The sequence below is a fragment of the Zeugodacus cucurbitae genome, chromosome 5 (genome assembly GCF_028554725.1).
Source record: "Zeugodacus cucurbitae isolate PBARC_wt_2022May chromosome 5, idZeuCucr1.2, whole genome shotgun sequence".
Classification (NCBI taxonomy): Eukaryota; Metazoa; Arthropoda; class Insecta; order Diptera; family Tephritidae; genus Zeugodacus; species Zeugodacus cucurbitae.
In genome coordinates, this window is record NC_071670.1 from 2,203,010 (window position 1) to 2,227,162 (window position 24,153).

The 24,153-nt window shown below is 41.0% G+C and overlaps 3 protein-coding genes across 3 annotated transcripts in view; 1 reads left to right on the forward strand and 2 right to left on the reverse strand.

Moving 5' to 3' along the window:
• Nucleotides 1–24,153, forward strand: part of LOC105208737 (ceramide synthase) — a 47,298-nt gene that overhangs the window by 21,732 nt on the left and 1,413 nt on the right. Inside the window, exons 2-4 of the mRNA XM_011178736.3 lie at nucleotides 22,964–23,453; nucleotides 23,521–23,748; nucleotides 23,994–24,092. Coding sequence (XP_011177038.1) covers nucleotides 22,964–23,453; nucleotides 23,521–23,748; nucleotides 23,994–24,092 — 817 coding nt within the window. The remainder of the gene's footprint in view (nucleotides 1–22,963; nucleotides 23,454–23,520; nucleotides 23,749–23,993; nucleotides 24,093–24,153) is intronic.
• Nucleotides 1,279–6,078, reverse strand: LOC105208735 (serine/arginine repetitive matrix protein 2). The gene is made up of 2 exons (XM_011178734.3): nucleotides 3,987–6,078; nucleotides 1,279–3,911 (listed from the first exon to the last, which is right to left on the reverse strand). The coding sequence occupies exons 1-2, from the start codon at nucleotides 5,893–5,895 to the stop codon at nucleotides 1,480–1,482; spliced, it is 4,341 nt and encodes a 1,446-aa protein (XP_011177036.1). The 5' UTR covers nucleotides 5,896–6,078; the 3' UTR covers nucleotides 1,279–1,479.
• On the reverse strand, nucleotides 16,141–19,077 carry LOC105208736 (uncharacterized). The gene is made up of 2 exons (XM_029037959.2): nucleotides 16,468–19,077; nucleotides 16,141–16,281 (listed from the first exon to the last, which is right to left on the reverse strand). Exon 1 carries the CDS (start codon nucleotides 18,259–18,261, stop codon nucleotides 16,570–16,572), a length of 1,692 nt encoding a protein of 563 aa, XP_028893792.1. The 5' UTR covers nucleotides 18,262–19,077; the 3' UTR covers nucleotides 16,141–16,281; nucleotides 16,468–16,569.

The window sequence follows — 24,153 nt, forward strand, 5'->3', positions numbered from 1 at the left end:
TTTCCTCGCTTTGCCTTCTCCCTGTCTTCCTTGTCTTTTGATTTTCTTCTTTTTGTCTTCTCTTTATCCTCTTTTTGTTTACTTTTCGATCGTTGCGATGATTTTTTGAAACACAAAAATCCTTTTGATTTGCCTTCCTCGTCATCATCGTCTTCCTCGCCTACTGTCGTCTGTGAATAAACTCTCGATAACCGACGCAGCTCCCGCTGCACATTCTCGTCTAGCATCACATCACAATCGCAGTCACAGCCGTATATCTCCTCCAACGTTTCGCCCCTTTTCTTGGCGTGCGGATTGAACCATAGTTCGCGCACCTCCTTTCCTTTTCGTTTGTTGCGTCCATCATCGCGTTTAAGACTGGACTTGGGCTTTGCGCCGCGAGCTTTAGCTGAAGTCATTTTATATGTGCACTATGTACTGTTTTACACGATCACACAAATATGTAACTGTATTGGAGAATGCGTGACAGACCGCCCTTTTTCCACAAATCAGTTAAATTTTTGTTGCGTTTTTTATTTATTATTATTATTTTTTTTTTGGTCAATTACTCTCGCATGCTGAACATGCTAATTTTGGGTCACGTGGTCCTTTACGTTTTTGTTTTATATATGTAATTTGTAAATTTTGTTCAAACGTGAAAATTTCGAATTTGTATACAGAAATGAACAAATAATTTTGAAAAAAAGATATAAATTAAAAGAAAATGAAGACAATTACAAAAGGCTTTGATTGAAGATCTCATTTGTTAAATTCCCTACATAACGTTGCATGTAAGTGGGAGTCGAGGAGGAAAAAGTGTACTATCTCTCATCTATCTATAAAATCAAAGTCACTGTAGGAACGCAATCGGACGAGACTTAGTGCTGCATAACGTTGCGGTACGAAATTAGCAGTTGATCTTGAATGAGTGAGAATGAGTTGACGGTCTACGCTTACTCAGACCGTCGAGGTCATTAAAACCTATAGCTTTCGAAATTCTAAAAGATCTCCGGTTACAGGTGCATTGGAATTTAGATATTATACGAACAATTATACGAACTTAGTTCGATACTCGGGTAATCAACTGTCAAGTCGTTACTATTTGACTACCTCGAAATGTACCGATTTGAGTTCGTTTCTGTGTTACAACCTACGAACTTAAGTACGGGACTAATCCGATTCAGGGTCGCAACTATCGCATAAGAACTTTGCAACTGAATATTAAAACATTTAGTCGAGGCGAGTTGATTTTTTTTTTTCATTTTTAGTATTTTTTAGTGTTACATGAATAAAATCGTATGAATTGTTTATGAAAAATAGACGCGTTCATTATTAGTACAAAAAATTACATAATTCAAACAAAAATATTAAAAGAAGTCCACAATAGCCTTATCCCTCTTCAAATAAGGCATTCACCAAATTAACGTCACAACTACATCTCACACGAGACTGATCTATGTGTGGACATTTTTAGTCACTCGTCAAATGTGGTTGGGTCCGTTAAGTTTGAAAATCAACTACGTGCCTACATTCTTTGTAATATTTTCTGTAAAATTTTTTCCGTGCCTTGACGCTTGGTAGTATACTGTACCGCACCTTCCGCGCTCGCGCGACAACTGCGCCATTTCGTTGTGGTTTCCCCAGCACATATTCTGGCATATAAGCCTTATCCATGTCTAGGTCGCTGTCAGACTGCTCACATCGTACGGACTTTGTATTTTTTTGTTTATTTGCATTGGTATTTCGTTTAGACTTTTCGTCCATTTGCTTTTGTTGACCTTGTTTCTTCTGCTTACTTTTTAGACTTGATTTGGATGTCTTCACTGCTGCGGGTTTGTTTGTTCCAGTCTGTGAAATATTTTTTGGACATTGGTTTTGTTGTATGATTATGTTTTCTAATTCTTGATAGAGCGCCTTGCAGTAGGACATATCTTCCTGTTTCGTTTTAACAGCACATTCATCTTTTTCTTCGACTTGTTCTGTCTTCATAACCAGACCCCATAGCGAACTCCTGACATTGCCCTTAGATGGTTTACGACAGCACGAAGAGCACGTTGTGTCAGAGGTTTTAAAACCTTTCGCGTTTTTAGTCTTTTTCGTTTTTGCATGATCTTCTCGTACAGAACTTTCGGGTGAGGTCTTATCCTTGGATCTTTCTTCTTTTTCTTCTTTTTTAGGTCCTTTCGAAAACAAACTGTACTTTCTGGTTGGTTTCTTTTGGACGTCTTCTTTTTGTTTACTTTTCAAAGATTTCTGTTTAGAATCATCCTTATCACCTGTTCTTTTTGAGCAACACGAGCAACAGGAAGTTCCAGACGTTTTCTTTTGTACTTTCTCTTGGCTTTTGGCTTTTGAAGCCTGTGTCTTTGTTTGCGCTTGCATTTTTTCTTGACTTTTGGCCTTTGTGGCTCTTTCAGTGGGTTTTATCAACTTCCTAATTCTATTGTTAGGAACCTTATCATGGCTAGTACCTTTAGACTGAGCCAACTCTTTCGACTTACTTTTTTGAACTTTGCCCCGACTTTTACTTTTCGATGGTTTCTTTGCTTTATCTTTCTCCCCACTGGAATGGCAGGACCAACAAGATGTTTCGGATGATCGTTTTTGCACTTTTTCTTGACTCTTACATTTCGAAGGTGTTTGTCTAGTATCAACTGACTTATCCCTTTGAACTTTGTCTTGACTTTTACTTTTCGATGGTTTCTTCTTAGATTCAACCGTTTTTTTTGGCTTACCTTTCTCACCACTGGAATGGTAAGAACAACATGATGTTTCCGAGGACTGCTTTTTCACTTTTTCTTGACTTTTAGCATTCGACGGTTTACAGTGTTTAGCATCAGTTTGTTTCTTTGGCTTATCCTTTTGAATTTTGTCTTGGCTTTTTCTTTTCGATATTTCCGAAGGCTTCTTTTTAAGTTTTTCTTGGCTTCTCGCATCCGAAGGTTTTTGTTTAGAATCAGTTGGCTTTTTAGGCTTATCCTTTTGAACACAGTCTTGACTCTTGGTTCTGGACGGTTTCCTTTTATCTTGTTCTTTATTTGAACGACAAGACCAACAGGACGTCTCGGATGTTTTCTTTTGAACATTTTCTTGACATTTAACTTTGGAAGGTTTTTGTTTAGCATCGCCACTTTTCTTTGGTTTATCCTTTTGAACTTTTGTCGGACCCTTGGCTATTGGTTTGCTGTCTTGACTTTTGCTGTATGTAGTACATTTTTTAGGTTGATCCGATTTCTTTGTTTTCTTCTTTTTGTCATTAGAACGACAGGACGAACAAATAATGTACACCAATGATTTTCTTTTACTTCTATCCTCTCTTTTGTATGCTTTTGCGGGTTTTTGTTTAGCATCGCCACTTTTCATTGGTTTATCCTTCTGAATATTTTGCTGACTTTTGGACTTTGAGAGTCGCTTATTAGATGCATCCCCTTTCTTTGCCTTATCTCTTTTATCACCTGCATGACAAGACCAGCAAGATGTTTCGGATTGTTTCTTTTCAAGAGTTTCTTTTCTTTTGGACTTTGAAGTCTTCTGTTTAGAATCAGTATGTTTAGTTAACTTTTCTTTCTTAAGTTTCTCCCTACTTTTCGTCTTTGAGGGTTTCTGTTTGGAATCGCGTTGTGGCCTTTCACTGTGCATTTTGTTTGCACTTTTTCTCTTTGAAGGTTCCTTTTTAGTTTTGTCTGATTTATCCTTCTTAAAACAAGACCAACACGACGTTTCTGATGGTTCCTTTTCCAGTTTTTCCCGACTTTTGGCTTTCGAAGCTTGCTGTGTTCGCTTCTCCCTTTGAACTTTTCCTTGACTTCGTGTTTGTGAAGGTTTCCGTTGTACTTTCTTGGGCTTTTCCGTTCGAGCTTTTTCGCGCCTTTCGTCTTTTGTTGGTCTTTTTTTCGTACCAACATATGCTTTAGGTTTGGCAGTTTTATGGCCTGTAAGAAGATTCTTATTAATTAATTTTCAACGGATTCGGTTAACTGAGAAATTCTTTATTCTAATACTCCTACTCTTTTCCCTAATGTTGCTATCTTCGACATGTTTTTTCTTTCTTAAACAAGAACATAAAGACGTTTCTGAGTTTTCATCCTTATTCAAGGAACTTTTGTCTGCTTGTTTGGATGAAGTTTTTGCTTTCTTTGTAGCTGGCTTTGTTTGCGACTCAGGTTTAGGATGAAAGGCCGGTCTATTTCGTCGCCTAGCCTTTCTGCCATCGGCTTTTTGTGGTTTATAATTCGTAGGGTATCGCTGGTGTTTTGGTGTGCGATCGGGTTTTGGCTCAGGTTTTGTGGCTTGTTGCTTATGCTTTTGGTTTTTAGTCGGAGACAAACTTGCAGCTGCAGGTGGACTTTTTCGTTTCTTATTCGTCTTTGCTTCTGCTTCTGGTTTATCGTCTTCAGTCTTTTGTTTCATACGACATAAACGACACGGACACGACATTTTATCCGAATCATAATCTTCTGGCGCGTTCTTATTTTCCGTGTCTTTAACGTTCTTCGGTTTTCGTTTAGAAGCGTAGACAGTACTATCTGATTGGCTTTTATCAAGTTTATTTTTATGCTTCGCATTTGATTCCACAGATTTTATCTTTCTGGGTGCGTACTTTGGAGGAACTGGCGGAGCGACCTTCCCTCCTCTAGCTTTAGTATTCGGTTGTTTATGTAATTTAGCCGAAGCTAAAGTTTCGCTAGATTTTTGTTCTGGCGTCCTGTTTCTGGTTTGTTTAATATTTTTGGAGGTATGTTCTTCCATTGGCTGGTGTGGCTCGAATTCTTGGGGATAATTATCCCCACAACTGCACTCATAACTTCTATATTGATCATATAAATTTGCCTCTGACTGCTGCTGTTTCCTTTTAGAGCTCGAGCCACAACAGCCCGTTTCCTCATCTCTTGTTGTGTCCGGCGGCGGTGGAGGTGGAGGTGCTGGTTTTGGTTTCACTTCGCGTGTATAAGTCGCTTTTAGTATTTCCAGTAGCTCCGCTTCGTCAGCTGTGTGCGCGAATTCTGCCTCTCGATTTGGCATGCGAGTGTGTTTTGCAGGGCACTGTGTGGGTGTGTAGGCCTCATATTCCCGCTGTCGTTTATCAGCTTTCGATTTCTTACACATTCCGCAACAGCCAACCTCAGTTTCTCTATCGTGCTCCTTGGGTTGGTCTCTTTCTTCCACATCGCATGGACAACCGCAGTCAGTGCTTAAGGGTGATCTCGTTTTTGATTTATTTCGCCCAACAGGCTTGCGTGGTGTATGTGGTCTCTGCGCGGCCATAGTTACGGATTCAGTGCTTTTTGTGATGTGTCCTCCGCGTTCATTCTGATTTTTGCGACTAGATTTTGTTTCATTTTCATTCTGCCTAGCGCTGGATGCAGATTCTTGAGGTTTTGTGGTATAAATTGCTTTAAGTTCGCGGTAACGTTTAGCTTCCTCACGCGTTTTAAATTTTCTATTAACGGGCGACGGTCGATTACGGCTGCGACTTCGGCTCTTTTCATGCACTGTTTTCGCATTCTCATTCTCTTTTGATGCATGCCTTTTTCTTTGTTCTTTTCCTTCTCTTTGCTTGCTGCGCGAACGTTTCGTGTTCAGTCCTTTGGCTGCCTCATTCGCTTCCTCTCTAGCTTTCGCTTTCGTTTTTATTTGCGTTTCCTCTCTCGCACAAGGGCACAGCTTCATTCCCGCTGTGCCCTTGTGCGAGTACTTATTTACCAATTTCTGAAGCTCTAGTTGCAAATTTTCATTTTGCCAAATGGGGCAATCGCAGTCACACGCACATATGGCCATATGCGAGTCGCATATTTTGGTTGCTTGCGGGTTGAACCAGAGTTCGCGCACCTCATTCTCCCCACGTGTGCTGTGCGCATCGTCGCGCTTTTGGACCGGCTTGCGCTTCGCGTTAATATGCTTAGCTTTTGAAGGCATATTTTCTGCTGAAGGCTACCACGCAGGCTTTTCGCGAACCACTACACTAATTTTACAGTTATTTTTGCGACTCTTACATGCTAATTTTGGTTTCGGTTATGTGTCGTTGTGTTGTGAAAATTTTGGAAATTAGATTTTGTAAAAATATTTGTACAGAAATTGTATTTCAAATAAATTTAGATGTGTAGCATGATTCATGTCTTTTATTTATGGATCTATAAAATCAGTCGCAGAATCAGTGCAGTAATGTAATCGGACTAGACATAGTGATGCATAACGTTTCGATACGAAATGGGTCGTTGATCTTGAATGAGTGGGACAGGGTTGAAAGTCTATGCTTACTCAGAGTGTGGGGATCATTGAAACGATCTATGGTAACAAGATCATGAGAACTCAAAGATTGAGTAATTACTTCACATAACTTTGGGAATCCGGAGCAATATGCAAATTCGTAGCGATATGTGATTACAGGTGCTCGACGATTATTAGAACTTAGTTCGATAATCGGGTTATCAACCGTCAGCTGCTCGAAATATCGAATGGGGCTCATTTTTGTGTTACAACCTACGTTCTTGACTACGCGCATAATCCGATTCGCATAAGAACTTTATCTAATTCCTTTGCAACTGAATATTGAAATATTTAGTCGAGGCGAATTGATTTTGTTTTCATTTTTAGTATTTATTTTTATTTTTTGTTAGTGTTACATGAATAAAATCGTATGAATTGTTTATGTGAAAATAGACGCATTCGTTTTTAGTACAAAAAATTACATAATGCAAACAAAAATATTAAAAGAGGTCCGTAATAGCCTTATCCCTCTTCAAATAAGGCATTTCACCAAATTAACGTCACAACTACATCTCACACGAGACTGATCTATGTGTGGACATTTTCAGTCACACGTCAAATGTGGTTGTGTCCGTTAAGTTTGAAAATCAAAATCCTGTAAAATTTGGTCCTTGTGTGACGCTTGATAGTATACAATACCGCACCTTCCGCGCTCGCTCGATAACTGCGCCAGTTCGTTGTGGTACCCCCAGGACATATTCTGGCATATAAGCCTTATCCATGTCCAGGTCGCTCTTGGACTGCTCACATTGTATTTGTGATCGGCTTCTTTGCTTTGTGTTTTTGTTTGGCATGCACTTCGTAGTTTTTTGTTTATTTGCTTTGGTATTTTGTTTAGCCTTTTCTTCCTTTTGCCTTTGTTGACATTGTTTCTTCTGCTTACATATTTGACATGATTTGTTTATTCTGGTTTGTGATATCTTTTTTGGACACTGGTTTTGTTGCATGTATATGTTTTCTAATTCTTGATAGAGCGCCTTGCAGTAGGACATACCTTCTGGTTTTGTTTTAACAGCACATTCATCTTCTTCAACCGTTTCAGTCTTCTGTTTCTTCCTAGATTCATCGGGTTGCTTTGGTTTACATGTCTGATATGTGGGACGCCAAAACCAACGTGATGTTCCGCAATACAGATTTGGGGTTTGTTTCTTCTTAGATTCATCCGGTTGCTTTGGTTTACATTTATTTATTGATGGTTTCCTAGATTCATCGGGTTGCTTTGGTTTACATGTCTGATATGTGGGACGCCAAAACCAACGTGATGTTCCGCAATACAGATTTGGGGTTTGTTTCTTCTTAGATTCATCCGGTTGCTTTGGTTTACATTTATTTATTGATGGTTTCCTAGATTCATCCGGTTGCTTTGGTTTACATGTCTGATAAGTGGGACGCCAAGACCAACGTGATGTTCCGCAATACAGATTTGGGGTTTGTTTCTTCTTAGATTCATCCGGTTGCTTTGGTTTACATTTATTTATTGATGGTTTCCTAGATTCATCCGGTTGCTTTGGTTTACATGTCTGATAAGTGGGACGCCAAAACCAACGTGATGTTCCGCAATACAGATTTCGGGTTTGTTTCTTCTTAGATTCATCCGGTTGCTTTGGTTTACATTTATTTATTGATGGTTTCCTAGATTCATCGGGTTGCTTTGGTTTACATGTCTGATATGTGGGACGCCAAAACCAACGTGATGTTCCGCAATACAGATTTGGGGTTTGTTTCTTCTTAGATTCATCCGGTTGCTTTGGTTTACATGTCTGATAAGTGGGACGCCAAAACCAACGTGATGTTCCGCAATACAGATTTGGGGTTTGTTTCTTCTTAGATTCATCCGGTTGCTTTGGTTTACATTTATTTATTGATGGTTTCCTAGATTCATCGGGTTGCTTTGGTTTACATGTCTGATATGTGGGACGCCAAAACCAACGTGATGTTCCGCAATACAGATTTGGGGTTTGTTTCTTCTTAGATTCATCCGGTTGCTTTGGTTTACATTTATTTATTGATGGTTTCCTAGATTCATCCGGTTGCTTTGGTTTACATGTCTGATAAGTGGGACGCCAAGACCAACGTGATGTTCCGCAATACAGATTTGGGGTTTGTTTCTTCTTAGATTCATCCGGTTGCTTTGGTTTACATTTATTTATTGATGGTTTCCTAGATTCATCGGGTTGCTTTGGTTTACATGTCTGATAAGTGGGACGCCAAAACCAACGTGATGTTCCGCAATACAGATTTGGGGTTTGTTTCTTTTTAGATTCATCCGGTTGCTTTGGTTTACATTTATTTATTGATGGTTTCCTAGATTCATCCGGTTGCTTTGGTTTACATGTCTGATAAGTGGGACGCCAAGACCAACGTGATGTTCCGCAATACAGATTTGGGGTTTGTTTCTTCTTAGATTCATCCGGTTGCTTTGGTTTACATTTATTTATTGATGGTTTCCTAGATTCATCGGGTTGCTTTGGTTTACATGTCTGATAAGTGGGACGCCAAGACCAACGTGATGTTCCACCATACAGATTTGGGGTTTGTTTCTTCTTAGATTCATCCGGTTGCTTTGGTTTACATTTATTTATTGATGGTTTCCTAGATTCATCGGGTTGCTTTGGTTTACATGTCTGATATGTGGGACGCCAAAACCAACGTGATGTTCCCCAATACAGATTTGGGGTTTGTTTCTTCTTAGATTCTTCCGGTTGCTTTGGTTTACATTTATTTATTGATGGTTTCCTAGATTCATCGGGTTGCTTTGGTTTACATGTCTGATAAGTGGGACGCCAAGACCAACGTGATGTTCCGCAATACAGATTTGGGGTTTGTTTCTTCTTAGATTCATCCGGTTGCTTTGGTTTACATTTATTTATTGATGGTTTCCTAGATTCATCGGGTTGCTTTGGTTTACATGTCTGATATGTGGGACGCCAAAACCAACGTGATGTTCCGCAATACAGATTTGGGGTTTGTTTCTTCTTAGATTCATCCGGTTGCTTTGGTTTACATTTATTTACTGATGGTTTCCTAGATTCATCGGGTTGCTTTGGTTTACATGTCTGATAAGTGGGACGCCAAGAACAACGTGATGTTCCCCAATACAGATTTGGGGTTTGTTTCTTCTTAGATTCATCGGGTTGCTTTGGTTTACATGTCTGATAAGTGGGACGCCAAGACCAACGTGATGTTCCCCAATACAGATTTGGGGTTTGTTTCTTCTTAGATTCATCCGGTTGCTTTGGTTTACATGTCTGATAAGTGGGACGCCAAGAACAACGTGATGTTCCCCAATACAGATTTGGGGTTTGTTTCTTCTTAGATTCATCGGGTTGCTTTGGTTTACATGTCTGATAAGTGGGACGCCAAGACCAACGTGATGTTCCCCAATACAGATTTGGGGTTTGTTTCTTCTTAGATTCATCCGGTTGCTTTGGTTTACATTTATTTATTGATGGTTTCCTAGATTCATCGGGTTGCTTTGGTTTACATGTCTGATAAGTGGGACGCCAAGACCAACGTGATGTTCCCCAATACAGATTTGGGGTTTGTTTCTTCTTAGATTCTTCCGGTTGCTTTGGTTTACATTTATTTATTGATGGTTTCCTAGATTCATCGGGTTGCATTGGTTTACATGTCTGATAAGTGGGACGCCAAGACCAACGTGATGTTCCCCAATACAGATTTGGGGTTTGTTTCTTCTTAGATTCATCCGGTTGCTTTGGTTTACATTTATTTATTGATGGTTTTCTAGATTCATCCGGTTGCTTTGGTTTACATTTCGGACGCCAAGACCAACGTGATGTTCCCCAATATAGATTTGGGGTTTGTTTCTTCTTAGATTCATCCGGTTGCTTTGGTTTACAGTTCTGATAAGTGGGACGACAAGACCTACGTGATGTTCCCCAATACAGATTTGGGGTTTGTTTCTTCTTAGATTCATCCGGTTGCTTTGGTTTACAGTTCTGATAAGTGGGACGACAAGACCTACGTGATGTTCCCCAATACAGATTTGGGGTTTGTTTCTTCTTAGATTCATCCGGTTGCTTTGGTTTACATTTATTTACTGATGGTTTCCTAGATTCATCCGGTTGCTTTGGTTTACATGTCTGATAAGTGGGACGCCAAGACCAACGTGATGTTCCGCAATACAGATATGGGGTTTGTTTCTTCTTAGATTCATCCGGTTGCTTTGGTTTACATTTATTTATTGATGGTTTCCTAGATTCATCCGGTTGCTTTGGTTTACAGTTCTGATAAGTGGGACGACAAGACCAACGTGATGTTCCCCAATGCAGATTTGGGGTTTGTTTCTTCTTAGATTCATCCGGTTGCTTTGGTTTACATTTATTTATTGATGGTTTCCTAGATTCATCGGGTTGCTTTGGTTTACATGTCTGATAAGTGGGACGCCAAGACCAACGTGATGTTCCCCAATACAGATATGGGGTTTGTTTCTTCTTAGATTCATCCGGTTGCTTTGGTTTACATTTATTTATTGATGGTTTCCTAGATTCATCCGGTTGCTTTGGTTTACATTTCGGACGCCAAGACCAACGTGATGTTCCCCAATATAGATTTGGGGTTTGTTTCTTCTTAGATTCATCCGGTTGCTTTGGTTTACAGTTCTGATAAGTGGGACGACAAGACCTACGTGATGTTCCCCAATACAGATTTGGGGTTTGTTTCTTCTTAGATTCATCGGGTTGCTTTGGTTTACATGTCTGATAAGTGGGACGCCAAGACCAACGTGATGTTCCCCAATACAGATTTGGGGTTTGTTTCTTCTTAGATGCATCTGGTTGCTTTGGTTTACATTTATTTACTGATGGTTTCCTAGATTCATCCGGTTGCTTTGGTTTACATGTCTGATAAGTGGGACGCCAAGACCAACGTGATGTTCCGCAATACAGATTTGGGGTTTGTTTCTTCTTAGATTCATCCGGTTGCTTTGGTTTACATTTATTTATTGATGGTTTCCTAGATTCATCGGGTTGCTTTGGTTTACATGTCTGATAAGTGGGACGCCAAGACCAACGTGATGTTTCCCAATACAGATTTGGGGTTTGTTTCTTAGATTCATCCGGTTGCTTTGGTTTACATTTATTTATTGATGGTTTCCTAGATTCATCCGGTTGCTTTGGTTTACATGTCTGATAAGTGGGACGACAAGACCTACGTGATGTTCCCCAATACAGATTTGGGGTTTGTTTCTTCTTAGATTCATCCGGTTGCTTTGGTTTACAGTTCTGATAAGTGGGACGACAAGACCAACGTGATGTTCCCCAATACAGATTTGGGGTTTGTTTCTTCTTAGATTCATCCGGTTGCTTTGGTTTACATTTCGGACGCCAAGACCAACGTGATGTTCCCCAATACAGATTTGGGGTTTGTTTCTTCTTAGATTCATCCGGTTGCTTTGGTTTACATTTATTTATTGATGGTTTCCTAGATTCATCCGGTTGCTTTGGTTTACATGTCTGATAAGTGGGACGCCAAGACCAACGTGATGTTCCCCAATACAGATTTGGGGTTTGTTTCTTCTTAGATTCATCCGGTTGCTTTGGTTTACATTTATTTATTGATGGTTTCCTAGATTCATCGGGTTGCTTTGGTTTACATGTCTGATAAGTGGGACGCCAAGACCAACGTGATGTTCCCCAATACAGATTTGGGGTTTGTTTGTTCTTAGATTCATCCGGTTGCTTTGGTTTACATTTATTTATTGATGGTTTCCTAGATTCATCCGGTTGCTTTGGTTTACATTTCGGACGCCAAGACCAACGTGATGTTCCCCAATATAGATTTGGGGTTTGTTTCTTCTTAGATTCATCCGGTTGCTTTGGTTTACAGTTCTGATAAGTGGGACGACAAGACCTACGTGATGTTCCCCAATACAGATTTGGGGTTTGTTTCTTCTTAGATTCATCCGGTTGCTTTGGTTTACAGTTCTGATAAGTGGGACGACAAGACCTACGTGATGTTTCCCAATACAGATTTGGGGTTTGTTTCGTAGATTCATCCGGTTGCTTTGGTTTACATGTCTGATAAGTGGGACGACAAGACCTACGTGATGTTTCCCAATACAGATTTGGGGTTTGTTTCTTAGATTCATCCGGTTGCTTTGGTTTACATTTCGGACGCCAAGACCAACGTGATGTTCCCCAATACAGATTTGGGGTTTGTTTCTTCTTAGATTCATCCGGTTGCTTTGGTTTACATTTATTTATTGATGGTTTCCTAGATTCATCGGGTTGCTTTGGTTTACATTTCGGACGCCAAGACCAACGTGATGTTCCCCAATACAGATTTGGGGTTTGTTTGTTCTTAGATTCATCCGGTTGCTTTGGTTTACATTTATTTATTGATGGTTTCCTAGATTCATCCGGTTGCTTTGGTTTACATTTCGGACGCCAAGACCAACGTGATGTTCCCCAATATAGATTTGGGGTTTGTTTCTTCTTAGATTCATCCGGTTGCTTTGGTTTACAGTTCTGATAAGTGGGACGACAAGACCTACGTGATGTTCCCCAATACAGATTTGGGGTTTGTTTCTTCTTAGATTCATCCGGTTGCTTTGGTTTACAGTTCTGATAAGTGGGACGACAAGACCTACGTGATGTTTCCCAATAGAGATTTGGGGTTTGTTTCTTAGATTCATCCGGTTGCTTTGGTTTACATGTCTGATAAGTGGGACGCCAAGACCAACGTGATGTTCCCCAATACAGATTTGGGGTTTGTTTCTTCTTAGATTCATCCGGTTGCTTTGGTTTACATTTATTTATTGATGGTTTCCTAGATTCATCGGGTTGCTTTGGTTTACATGTCTGATAAGTGGGACGCCAAGACCAACGTGATGTTCCCCAATACAGATTTGGGGTTTGTTTCTTCTTAGATTCATCCGGTTGCTTTGGTTTACATTTATTTATTGATGGTTTCCTAGATTCATCGGGTTGCTTTGGTTTACATTTCGGACGCCAAGACCAACGTGATGTTCCCCAATACAGATTTGGGGTTTGTTTCTTCTTAGATTCATCCGGTTGCTTTGGTTTACATTTATTTATTGATGGTTTCCTAGATTCATCGGGTTGCTTTGGTTTACATGTCTGATAAGTGGGACGCCAAGACCAACGTGATGTTCCCCAATACAGATTTGGGGTTTGTTTCTTTTTAGATTCATCCGGTTGCTTTGGTTTACAGTTCTGATAAGTGGGACGACAAGACCTACGTGATGTTTCCCAATACAGATTTGGGGTTTGTTTCTTAGATTCATCCGGTTGCTTTGGTTTACATGTCTGATAAGTGGGACGACAAGACCTACGTGATGCTTCCCAATACAGATTTGGGGTTTGTTTCTTAGATTCATCCGGTTGCTTTGGTTTACATTTCGGACGCCAAGACCAACGTGATGTTCCGCAATACAGATTTGGGGTTTGTTTCTTCTTAGATTCATCCGGTTGCTTTGGTTTACATTTATTTATTGATGGTTTCCTAGATTCATCGGGTTGCTTTGGTTTACATGTCTGATAAGTGGGACGCCAAGACCAACGTGATGTTCCCCAATACAGATTTGGGGTTTGTTTCTTCTTAGATTCATCCGGTTGCTTTGGTTTACATTTATTTATTGATGGTTTCCTAGATTCATCGGGTTGCTTTGGTTTACATTTCGGACGCCAAGACCAACGTGATGTTCCCCAATACAGATTTGGGGTTTGTTTCTTCTTAGATTCATCCGGTTGCTTTGGTTTACATTTATTTATTGATGGTTTCCTAGATTCATCGGGTTGCTTTGGTTTACATTTCGGACGCCAAGACCAACGTGATGTTCCCCAATACAGATTTGGGGTTTGTTTCTTCTTAGATTCATCCGGTTGCTTTGGTTTACATTTATTTATTGATGGTTTCCTAGATTCATCCGGTTGCTTTGGTTTACATGTCTGATAAGTGGGACGACAAGACCTACGTGATGTTTCCCAATACAGATTTGGGGTTTGTTTCTTAGATTCATCCGGTTCCTTTGGTTTACATTTATTTATTGATGGTTTCCTAGATTCATCCGGTTGCTTTGGTTTACATTTCGGACGCCAAGACCAACGTGATGTTCCCCAATACAGATTTGGGGTTTGTTTCTTCTTAGATTCATCCGGTTGCTTTGGTTTACATTTATTTATTGATGGTTTCCTAGATTCATCCGGTTGCTTTGGTTTACATTTCGGACGCCAAGACCAACGTGATGTTCCCCAATATAGATTTGGGGTTTGTTTCTTCTTAGATTCATCCGGTTGCTTTGGTTTTCTTTTTGGTTTTCGCCATGCATTTCTGCTATCGGCTGTTTGTGGTTTATATTTCGTAGGGCATCGCTGGTTTTTTGGTGTGGGCTCGGGTTTGGGATGGAAAGCTGGTTGTTTTCTTTGTATGGGTTTCGGGGCTTGTTGCTTATGCTTTCGGTTTATAGTCGGAGATAAATATACAGCTACAGGTGGATTTTTTCGTTCCTTATTCGTCTTCGCTTTTATTTCTGGATTATCGCCTTCAGTCTTTTGTTCCTTATGATATAAAATCGACCACGAACTTGACATTTTACCCGAATCATCATCTTCTGGCGCGTTGTTATTTTCCGTGCCTTTAATGGTCTTCGGTTTTCGTTTAGAAGCGCAAAGAGTACTATCTGATTTGCTTTTTTTATGTACCGCATTTGATTCCACAGATGTTGTCTTTCTGGGTGCGTACTTTGGAGGAACTGGCGGAGAGACCTTCCCCCGTCTAGCTTTAGTATTCGGTTGTTTATGTAATCTACACTGTGAGTCACCGGTTTGTTTAATAGTTTTGCATGCATGTTCCTCCGTTGGCTGGTGTGGCTCGAATTCTTGGGGATAGTTGTACACCCAACTGCACTCATAGCTTCCATATTGATCATATAAATCAGCCTCTGAATGTTGCTGTTCCCTTTTAGAGCTCGAGCCACAACAGCCTGTTTCCTCATCTCTTGTTGTATCTGGCGGAGGTGGAAGTGTTGGTTTCGGTTTCACTTCGCATGTGTAAGTCGCTCTTAGTATTTCCAAAAGCTTCGCTTCCTCAGCTGTGAGCGCGCATTCTGCCACTCTGTTTGGCATCCGAGTGTGTTTTGTATAGCACTGTGCGGGTGTGTACCCCTCATATTCCCGTTGTCGCTTAACAAATTTCGTTTTGTTACGCAATCCGCAATAGCCAACCACAGTTTCTTTATCGCACTCCTTGGGATGGTATCTATCTTCCCCATACAAAGGGTAATAAGGACGACCGCATGGATAGCCGCTTACATGTGGTCTAAGGCTTTGTCCTCTTCGTTCATTCTTCTTTTTGCATTTGAACTGTATTACATTTCCATTTTGTTTACCAGCAGGTGCGTATTCTAGAGGCTTTGTGGTATAAATGGCTTTGAGTTCGTGATAGCGTTTAGCTTCCTCACACGTGTAAAATCTTCTATTGACGGGTGACGGTTGATTACAGCTGCTACTTCGGTTATTTTCATGCACTTTTTTCGCGTTCTCTTCCTCTTTGGACATACATCTTTTTCTTTGCTCTTTTTCTTCTCTTTGCTGGCAGCGCGAACGTCTCGCGTACGATTTTTTAAAACACAAAAAGCCTTTGGCTCGCTTATACTCTGCATTCGGTTGCCCTCTAGATTTCGTGTTCGCTTTCTCTTTCGTTTTTATTTCCGTTTCCTCTTCATTTTCCATTCGCGTTGTGTACTTGTGGGAGCAATTACTTGCCAATTTCTGTAGTTCTCGTTGCACATTTTCGTTCTGCTGAATGGGACAATCGCCGTCACACAGACTTGTGGCCATATGCGATTCGCACATTTCGGTTGCATGCGGATTGAACCAGAGTTCGCGCACCGCATTCTCCCCATGTGTGCTGTGCGCATCGTCGCGCCTTTGGTCCAGGTTGCATTTCTCTGTTGAGGGCATCTTTTCTGCTGAAGGCTACCACGCAGGCCTTTAGCGAATCACTGCACGCTTTACAGCTCTACTTTGCAGTTATTTTTGCGACTCTTACATGCTAATTTTGGTTGCGGTTATTTGTTGTTGTATTTTGGAAATATTAGAATATAAATTTTGTGAACATATTTGTACAGAAATTTTATTTAAAATAAATTTAGATGTGTAAAAGAAATATAATTTAGACAAGACACTAGTCGGCTATAAATGAAATACTACCGTACTGTATGGAAATGAAATATTTTACTTGCTAAACACTCCAATTTCACTTGATGTCTTGACTTTATACTTTCCTTTGCACGTCCAAATTGTAGCAATCAAAAGTGACGAGCGCACAGTACTTGCGCTCTTATTTGATTGGCGGTCGCGCTCTTCTGCGCTGCAAATTGTAATTACTCATGCCGCGTCGACCTCCGTGTCTGGGCTTGCGTTCATCCGCTTCCTTTTGTTCGCGCGCCATGCGCTCTGAGAGCACGAGAAAATACTCCTCCAGCGATGATGTGCTCGGCGTTTCATGCGGATCCTTATAGATGTCCCGATTGTGGCGCCTTATAGCTTTAATGGCTTCCACATATTTCATATTTATTTGACTTGAACTTGGCAAGTACTCAATATTTGTTGGGTCCTGTCTCAATTTACGCTTCTTGTAGACCTTTTTCAATTCTGTTTCGCACGGCGTTTTCTCCTTTGTTGGCTTAATTGGCACTTGTGCCTTTCGTAGCGCTTTAAAAAAGGGCAAACAATTGCCGAACCTGCCATTTGAAATCGTGCTTTCTATTTGCTTCAATGTTTGCTGCTCTGGCTGCGCACACTCTGCATTTGGCGCGGTCGCATTAATTGTACTTAAAAAATATCGCTTTTGGTTCGCCATTAGCGCATTTTTATTGTCATCCTCGTCATGTAATGACATTGATTCGGCTCTAAAGCATTTCATTCTGAGCGCTAACATTTTTTCCATTTTCTCCCTAACTGTTCTTTCGACTTTAACGACGCTCGGGTGCGTAGACTCCGCTTCCTTCTCTTGAAGTTTTTGTGCGTCCTGCGCTTTCGGTTTTTGGTTTGTTGGCTCTTCGTCTGCGTGCTGCTGTTTCAATGATTTTTCAGGTCTCACCTTTGGTTTTAATATTCTTTCTCTTCCCTTCACTTTCTGTTTTAGCACTTTCTCTTCTTTGCACTTTTGCGTTGAACCTACGTCCTCCTTCACGGGCGTATCCGTGGGTTTAATGCTGTGCGCTTTCTGTTTTTCATTGCGCGCACGCGTTGCTTGCAGACTACGTTTGATTTTGCAGTAGAGCGTATTTTGCGTCTTACTTTGCATAGCTTCGTTCGCATCGCTCTTCTTGTTGTTATCCTTTCCCAGCGACTTTTGCACACTTAGAGAGGCGTCGAGTTTCTTCTTCGACCTAAAATAGAGCATGAGCCGTTTTAGCGTATTGCGTCGTGTGGCCGTGCTGGACATTGGCGTTAACGCTGTGTTGCCACCTTGCGTCTTGCCCGTAGAACTCTTATTCGTTTGAGGCGCAACGACTCCGTTGGCGTTTGTCGCTGCATTAACCTGTTGTGTCTTCTGTCTTTTAGACTTCATATTGTTGACTTGCGCTAATGCGTTTTGACTTTTCTTACAGACAGCGCTGGCCTTGCTCTGTGCTGCTTTGCCAATGGGTTTCTGCTCCCGACGATGTCTTGTTGGAGGAGACTGATTGCCGCCACGTTGATTGCAACAACGTGACGTTTGATCGCTATTATTTTTCGGTTGCAGTAGTATCCTCAAATCACGGTTAACTCTTCGCAAGTGCTTCAATATCTCCATCTCTGTGCGTACGAAATGTGGCAGCTCCTTTCTTCTGCTTTCATTTTGACGCACATTTTTTCGTTTCGTTGACTTCCATCCCTGATTCGGCTTGTTTGTGGTTTTATTTCCCTGAAGTTTCGCAGTCGGTGTCGTTTGAGTTTGACCAATCGCGGTGTTCCACTTTTTCGTAACATTTGAGGTTTCGACGTCCGATTTGTGTTGCTCTGCAGGCTTTACAGCATCTTCCATGCTAGAACTGGTTCCGGTCTATTGTTCAAACTGGAATTTTTCTACCAAAAGCATTTAAACTTTTTTTGCAATAAATAATCAAAAAATATAAAAAATGTTATTTAATAAAAAAAGATATTCACTTTTTTGTAATTTTGACAATATAACTACAATTTTCAATAAAACGTTTGAGAAAAGCACATATTTCGTGCAGATAGTGTGTGTGCTGTGTGATTTGAAATCATAAGTGGATGTTCCATGCGACTTCACGTTTTTTTAAAAAAAATCGAAGTTTTTAAAATATTGACTTGAAGAGAAGTAAAGTTACCGAGATTATAAGTTCTTCAAAAGATATACATGATACATCGAACTTCCTACAGATAAAACTTAGAACCGAATAAACTTCGTCTAATGCCCAGATTTGTTCTGGGGTTCTCTCCATCTACAGTAAATCTGTCCTCTTCAGGTCTTTTCCCGGATATGTCAATATCAAGAAGTCTGATGCCAATCAGGTCTTCAGTCGCGTCAGAACTAAATATGTAGTATTCCAAAGAAACTGGCAGACTGGCAGCTAACGATCCTATACATCGAGATCTAGACAACATAAGCTTCGTTTACAGTGTATATTTATTGGGACAATTGAAATACATTAGCGGACATTCGAAATGTGTAAAAATTATTTGTAAATAGCATATCATCATCACTAGACACATCGCTTCTATTGCTGGAACTCGAAACAACAACACACACTTCTAAATACCAACCAGGCGCACATGATATGCGTACAACTCTCGTGGTCTTAGACCGCCGAAAATGTTTTTGTTCTTTAACAACTTAAGCTTCTGACTCTTGCACAACATTTGACGTTTTTTTATACAGTTTGCGTTTTCTTCCTGTCTTCGGTGGTTGTGACGCTGGTGGCGTCAAGTTCTGCAACGAGTTTTTGTATTGGGAACGCGTGTCGGTTGCGTATGCAGTTTCCATGCAGTCATTTTGTTGACCGAGTATAAATTCGTTATTCCGCACTAACGGTATTCGTACAGACTCTGTCAGTGACCGCTTGTGGCGTTTTCGAGTTTTGCTAGCTTTTTTAGACGCCGGTAGTTCTGCCTTATTCGTACGTTTTCTAGAAGTTGAACGGCTCTTCACTTTATTAGATTTTTCCGCTTTTTTTGCGCATTGTTGCTGTAGTTGTCTTTTTTGCCGGGAACTGTCGGAAATACTATATTTTTTGTTCTTCCGCTGCTTCAGTTGGCTTTTGATGTGCACGAACATTTCCTCCAGCGATGATGTGCTCGGCTCAAAGCGCGTTTCGTTGTCAGAAGTTGGAAAGGTTGATTCTTGTACGGCTGTGCACGATTTGACCGCGGCCTTACTTGTTGAGGGTAGTTCATTGGTTGTACACGAAGTGATGCGAAGTAATTCGGATTTCGAAACCGCTTTTGAGCTTGACGAATCGTCAATTTTTACACAAGAGTTTCTTGAAACACGCAGGCGTTTATCACCTCTCTTACGCTGTCTTAAGAGCTCCAGAGAATTGTGCGCAGATAGCTCGCAAGGTTCCGTGTGACCAACACTTGAATTCGTTTGGTGTTTCTTCGACGTTTTACGCCGTCTTTGTGGCATATTTTTGTTGTTTCTATAATGCTTACATTTACTTCTTGGCACTTTGACCCCGGCACTGCGCTTTGTTTTCGCTTCAGTTGGTACTTTTGATGTAACAGCGGGGCTTACTAATATTGTGCTTGTACACGAGTTTGCGCTGCATTTTTCAGAAACTCTGTTGGATAATTTAGAAATAGTTTTGTGCAAGCTCCCACTAGAAACGCATGTCTCTTTTTCTGCTGCTTCGGCTTGCGGTTCACGACGCATGCGCTCCAACTTTTTCCGTTGCTCATGGGACTTTCGTAGCGTGCCTTTACGTTTCTTCAACAAACCGATATATTCCAATGAATCACGTGGTTCAAATGTGTTCTTCTTACATTTCTTCGTGTTCATCTCCATACCATCGAAAGCATCTGTGCTTTCCTCTCCATCTGGGCCATTATCCAATTCATTCTCATTGTGCGAAAGCTGTGTTCGTGGCGCATTTAATGAGCGATAGCTTTTTATTTTCAGTTTTTTCATCTGCGTTGCTATTTGCGCGAGATCATCCACCTCGGAGGAAAAATCGTTCTTAAAATTGTTGTCCACCACGTCCTTTTGCACAACATCTCTACCGCCTTTTGCGCGTAAATATGTCAGTTGCATGAGTTCACGTTGTCTCGCGATGTCTTCAAGCCTCTCAAGCTCTTCACAATCTAATTGCTTTTTCATATTTACAATACCGCGCGTTTCCGTTTCCGCGTATCGCCGCATGTTCTCCATTTGCAGGAAAATTTCGGAGTCTCGCATGCGTGTTATATCCCGCTTTTGCCAAATTAATTCCAACTCATTCGAATCCTTTGTGCGTTTCTGATCGAACAGTTTGTTCACCGTCGCATGGCCGAAAAGCTCGTTCAAAACCGCAACATTCGTATGCCGATTGTTGGTTTTGGACGCAGGCTTTTCTTTACTGTTTTCCTTATCCCCGTTTTTTCTATGCATTCTGGCTGTTCTTTCCTCTCTACTTCTACGTTTGTTTATGACACTTTCTTTATTTTGCACCTTCTTCGTCGTGAGCGCTGCCACGACTCTGCGGTACTCCGCGTCCAGCATGCTGCCGCAAAGTGATACACCATCCTTAGGTGTATACCCCGCACTCAGCACAGCTGCCAATTCGTACTCTTCCGGTTTCGGTTGAAATATGCCACCGCTGCTTGCGGCAACGTGGAATTTAATATTTGAACGTATTTTTATGCGTGACGTATCGTTGAAGTTTTTTTTTTGCTAAACTCGCCATCCTCACCGCCGGCTATGCGTTCGTTTGATTTACTCTGTCTCACAATTGAACTCGTATATTTTCGGGATTTCGGTGAATCCGTGAAACAGGTGTCGCTAATAGTCTGTATAAGTCCGCGTCGTTCGCCGTATTCACTTTGCGCTCTTGACCTAGCTCTGCTTTGCCGTATTGAGTTAGTCGTTGCCCGTTTGTCCGCTGTTGCAGATATTGTCGAATAACTTTTATTTCGTCTGTAGCCTCGCAGCCGTTCGCGTGGTACCTCGACAAATGGTGCCGTCTCGCCCTTTGTGTCGACGCCATATAATGGATTGTGTGCCAACATCACCTGCTCGTGCTCCTCCAACAAGCTGAGAAATTCTGGCGAGATGTGCTTAAAGCTCTTCGGATCCATGCGTCGCTGTTCGCCATCGCGTATGGGTCGTGCCAACTGCAAATGCTGATGCGGTTGGTACGGCTCATTAGACGTCATGCCAAACATTTTGCATTTCTCACTCAAATTCGCGCCCATGTTCTGTTCACGTTGACACTCATACCACGTAGTAGCCGTGTCCGGTACATAGATACTCGACTTCTTCGCGGCAGACCACAAACTGTCTGTGATCTCGTCGCAATCAGTGCGACAGGGCACATTGGTGCGACCGAGCTGTTGCAAACCCATTTGCTGATTCATACGCATGGCCTGATTGGCGGACTCCGGATTCACATTATTATTGATACTATGAATGAAAGCGCTATAGTTCGAGGGACAGAGATAGTCTTGTTCCGTTTGCTGTTGTTTCACACGTAAACGCTCCTGTTGCGCTTGATATTTATTGAAGGTTGGCTGGTTTTTGCTCGTGAATAGATCTGGTCCATAGTAGTTGCCGCAACGTGAAGCTGCCAAAATTTGCGACGTTAAGTAGCGATAACAATTGGTATTACCGAAATTTCCGAAATTCATGTTGCTGCGTTAATAATATTTATACATTGGAGACCGAAACATTTACTATGTATATATGTACACGTAATAGTGGTGATTTAGTTCGTTTTTCTTGAATTTTTTTAAAATATTTTTTCCAATAATTTCCGAAATGGAAAACGTTTAATCTACGAAAAATTTTATTTGAAAGTGACAAAATTTGAGTTGTGCTGTGAGAAGTCGAAACGAAATGTGAAAAGGAGAATTGGAAAGTATACATATTTGTTGGATAAGTAAGGCGTTGCCATGTTGATGCAATCGGATTTTTAGTTGATTGTGTGCCTACTCCGGCTTCTATTGCTGACTTGAAGGTGTTACTACTCAGGTATTCCCCTACTTAGAAGTGTTTTAAGGTAAGGCTAAGGGGTTTAAATTAGTTAGTGATTAGTCCCAGTCCGCGGATCTCACTTGCCTTTTAATTATCTTCAATATCTTTCGAGTTGTTATAGATTTTTACTTGATCCCAACCGATCCACGGCGGAATAGCCGCATAAAATTTGTGATAGGCTCAAAGCGCTTGTCGCGAGGGTTTGCTATAAGCTTCGTGACACTTGTCGCGAGGGTCAGCCTTCGAATCTAACCTAGTCAGCGGATCTGACTTACTTCTTAATTTCCATTCACATCTGCATGATGTAGGTATTAAAGATCTTTACTCGATCCTAACCGATCTCCGCTTGACTTTTCCTTATTTGGAATACCTATCTATATAACGGTAGATCCGATGCATATACGAGTATGTTCGGTGAGGATTCCTTATTTTTATTTATCACACTAAATTCCAGTGAATACTATATAATACATTTATTTCATAAACTGTTTGTGAAGTGTCGACATGCTTTTGAAACGAACGAAATAATTATATTTTTTCCATTTATCTCTTGCAGAATCGTTTCCGCCATACAGGCCACCTTCTCATTTCTGGTCGGTTTCATCGTATGCAAGTCCACATGCAGCAAATCATTCGTGTACGCCTCGCATTTCCTAATGGAGGCATATGGCTGGTTTGGCACCGCCTACTTTATGTACGACATTTGGTCCATGTACAAAGTGCACACACAGAAAATCGCCGACAAATTGAAGCTGATGCGTTTGAATGCTGCCGCCACAGGTGCTAATTCAACGAATGGCGTCAATGGCGTTGCACTGAAGAATAGCGCCAACGGTTTGGCCACGGCAGGCGGTGACAGCGGTGATGATTCACCGGTACGTGTGCCCGCACAGCAACGCGACAACGATGATATCTACGATTATGATGGTGAATGCGTGCAAATACCGAAGGATGGCAAATGGGATTTCATCAAATATGTCATAACGCATCCGGTGATGATGATACATCATGTCTTCATTGGCACTTTCGGACTGCTGGTCGTAACGGTGAGTGTGTGTTGTACTGTACGTATTTTGCGGTATTTATTAATATTTGTCATTTTGCTTCTTTTAGTACATACGCGGCGGTGGCCACTGCATCTACAGTTACATGTTCATGATGGAGTTCTCCACGCCATTCGTTTCGATGCGCAGCATATTGAGCACCATGCGCTTGAAGGACTCGCGCGCATACATCATAAATGGACTGCTAATGTTGGGCTCCTTCTTTGTGTTTCGTGTTGTTATGTGGCCATATGTGATGTACCGTTATAGTGTGGCTATAAATGTGGGCTTCTGGCAGGTGAGAAATACCGACAAACAGATGTTTTTTGTTTTTTTTCTGTGGTTGCAGCAATAATCGTTTAATTTATAAATAAATTGTTCCCACGAGAGATGGTTCTACGTAACCGCAACGGAGCCGGATTTTTATCCGTTCAAGAACTGTCAAATCGGCAGCATTTCTTAAAACTATTTGTGGAATATTTTATGCCTCTACAACAACAACAACAAAATTTTTATACATTTATTTTCTTTTTTTTCTCTCAGGCAATGGCTACCTTACCACGAGGTTGTATTATCAGTATTATGATACTCTTCCTACCTCAACTGTATTGGTTCTTCTTGATGGTAAAAGGTGCATTGAAGGTGAGTAATCTAAAGTCTAAAATCCCGATTGAAACAATTTGAATTAGTTTTTAACCCAATC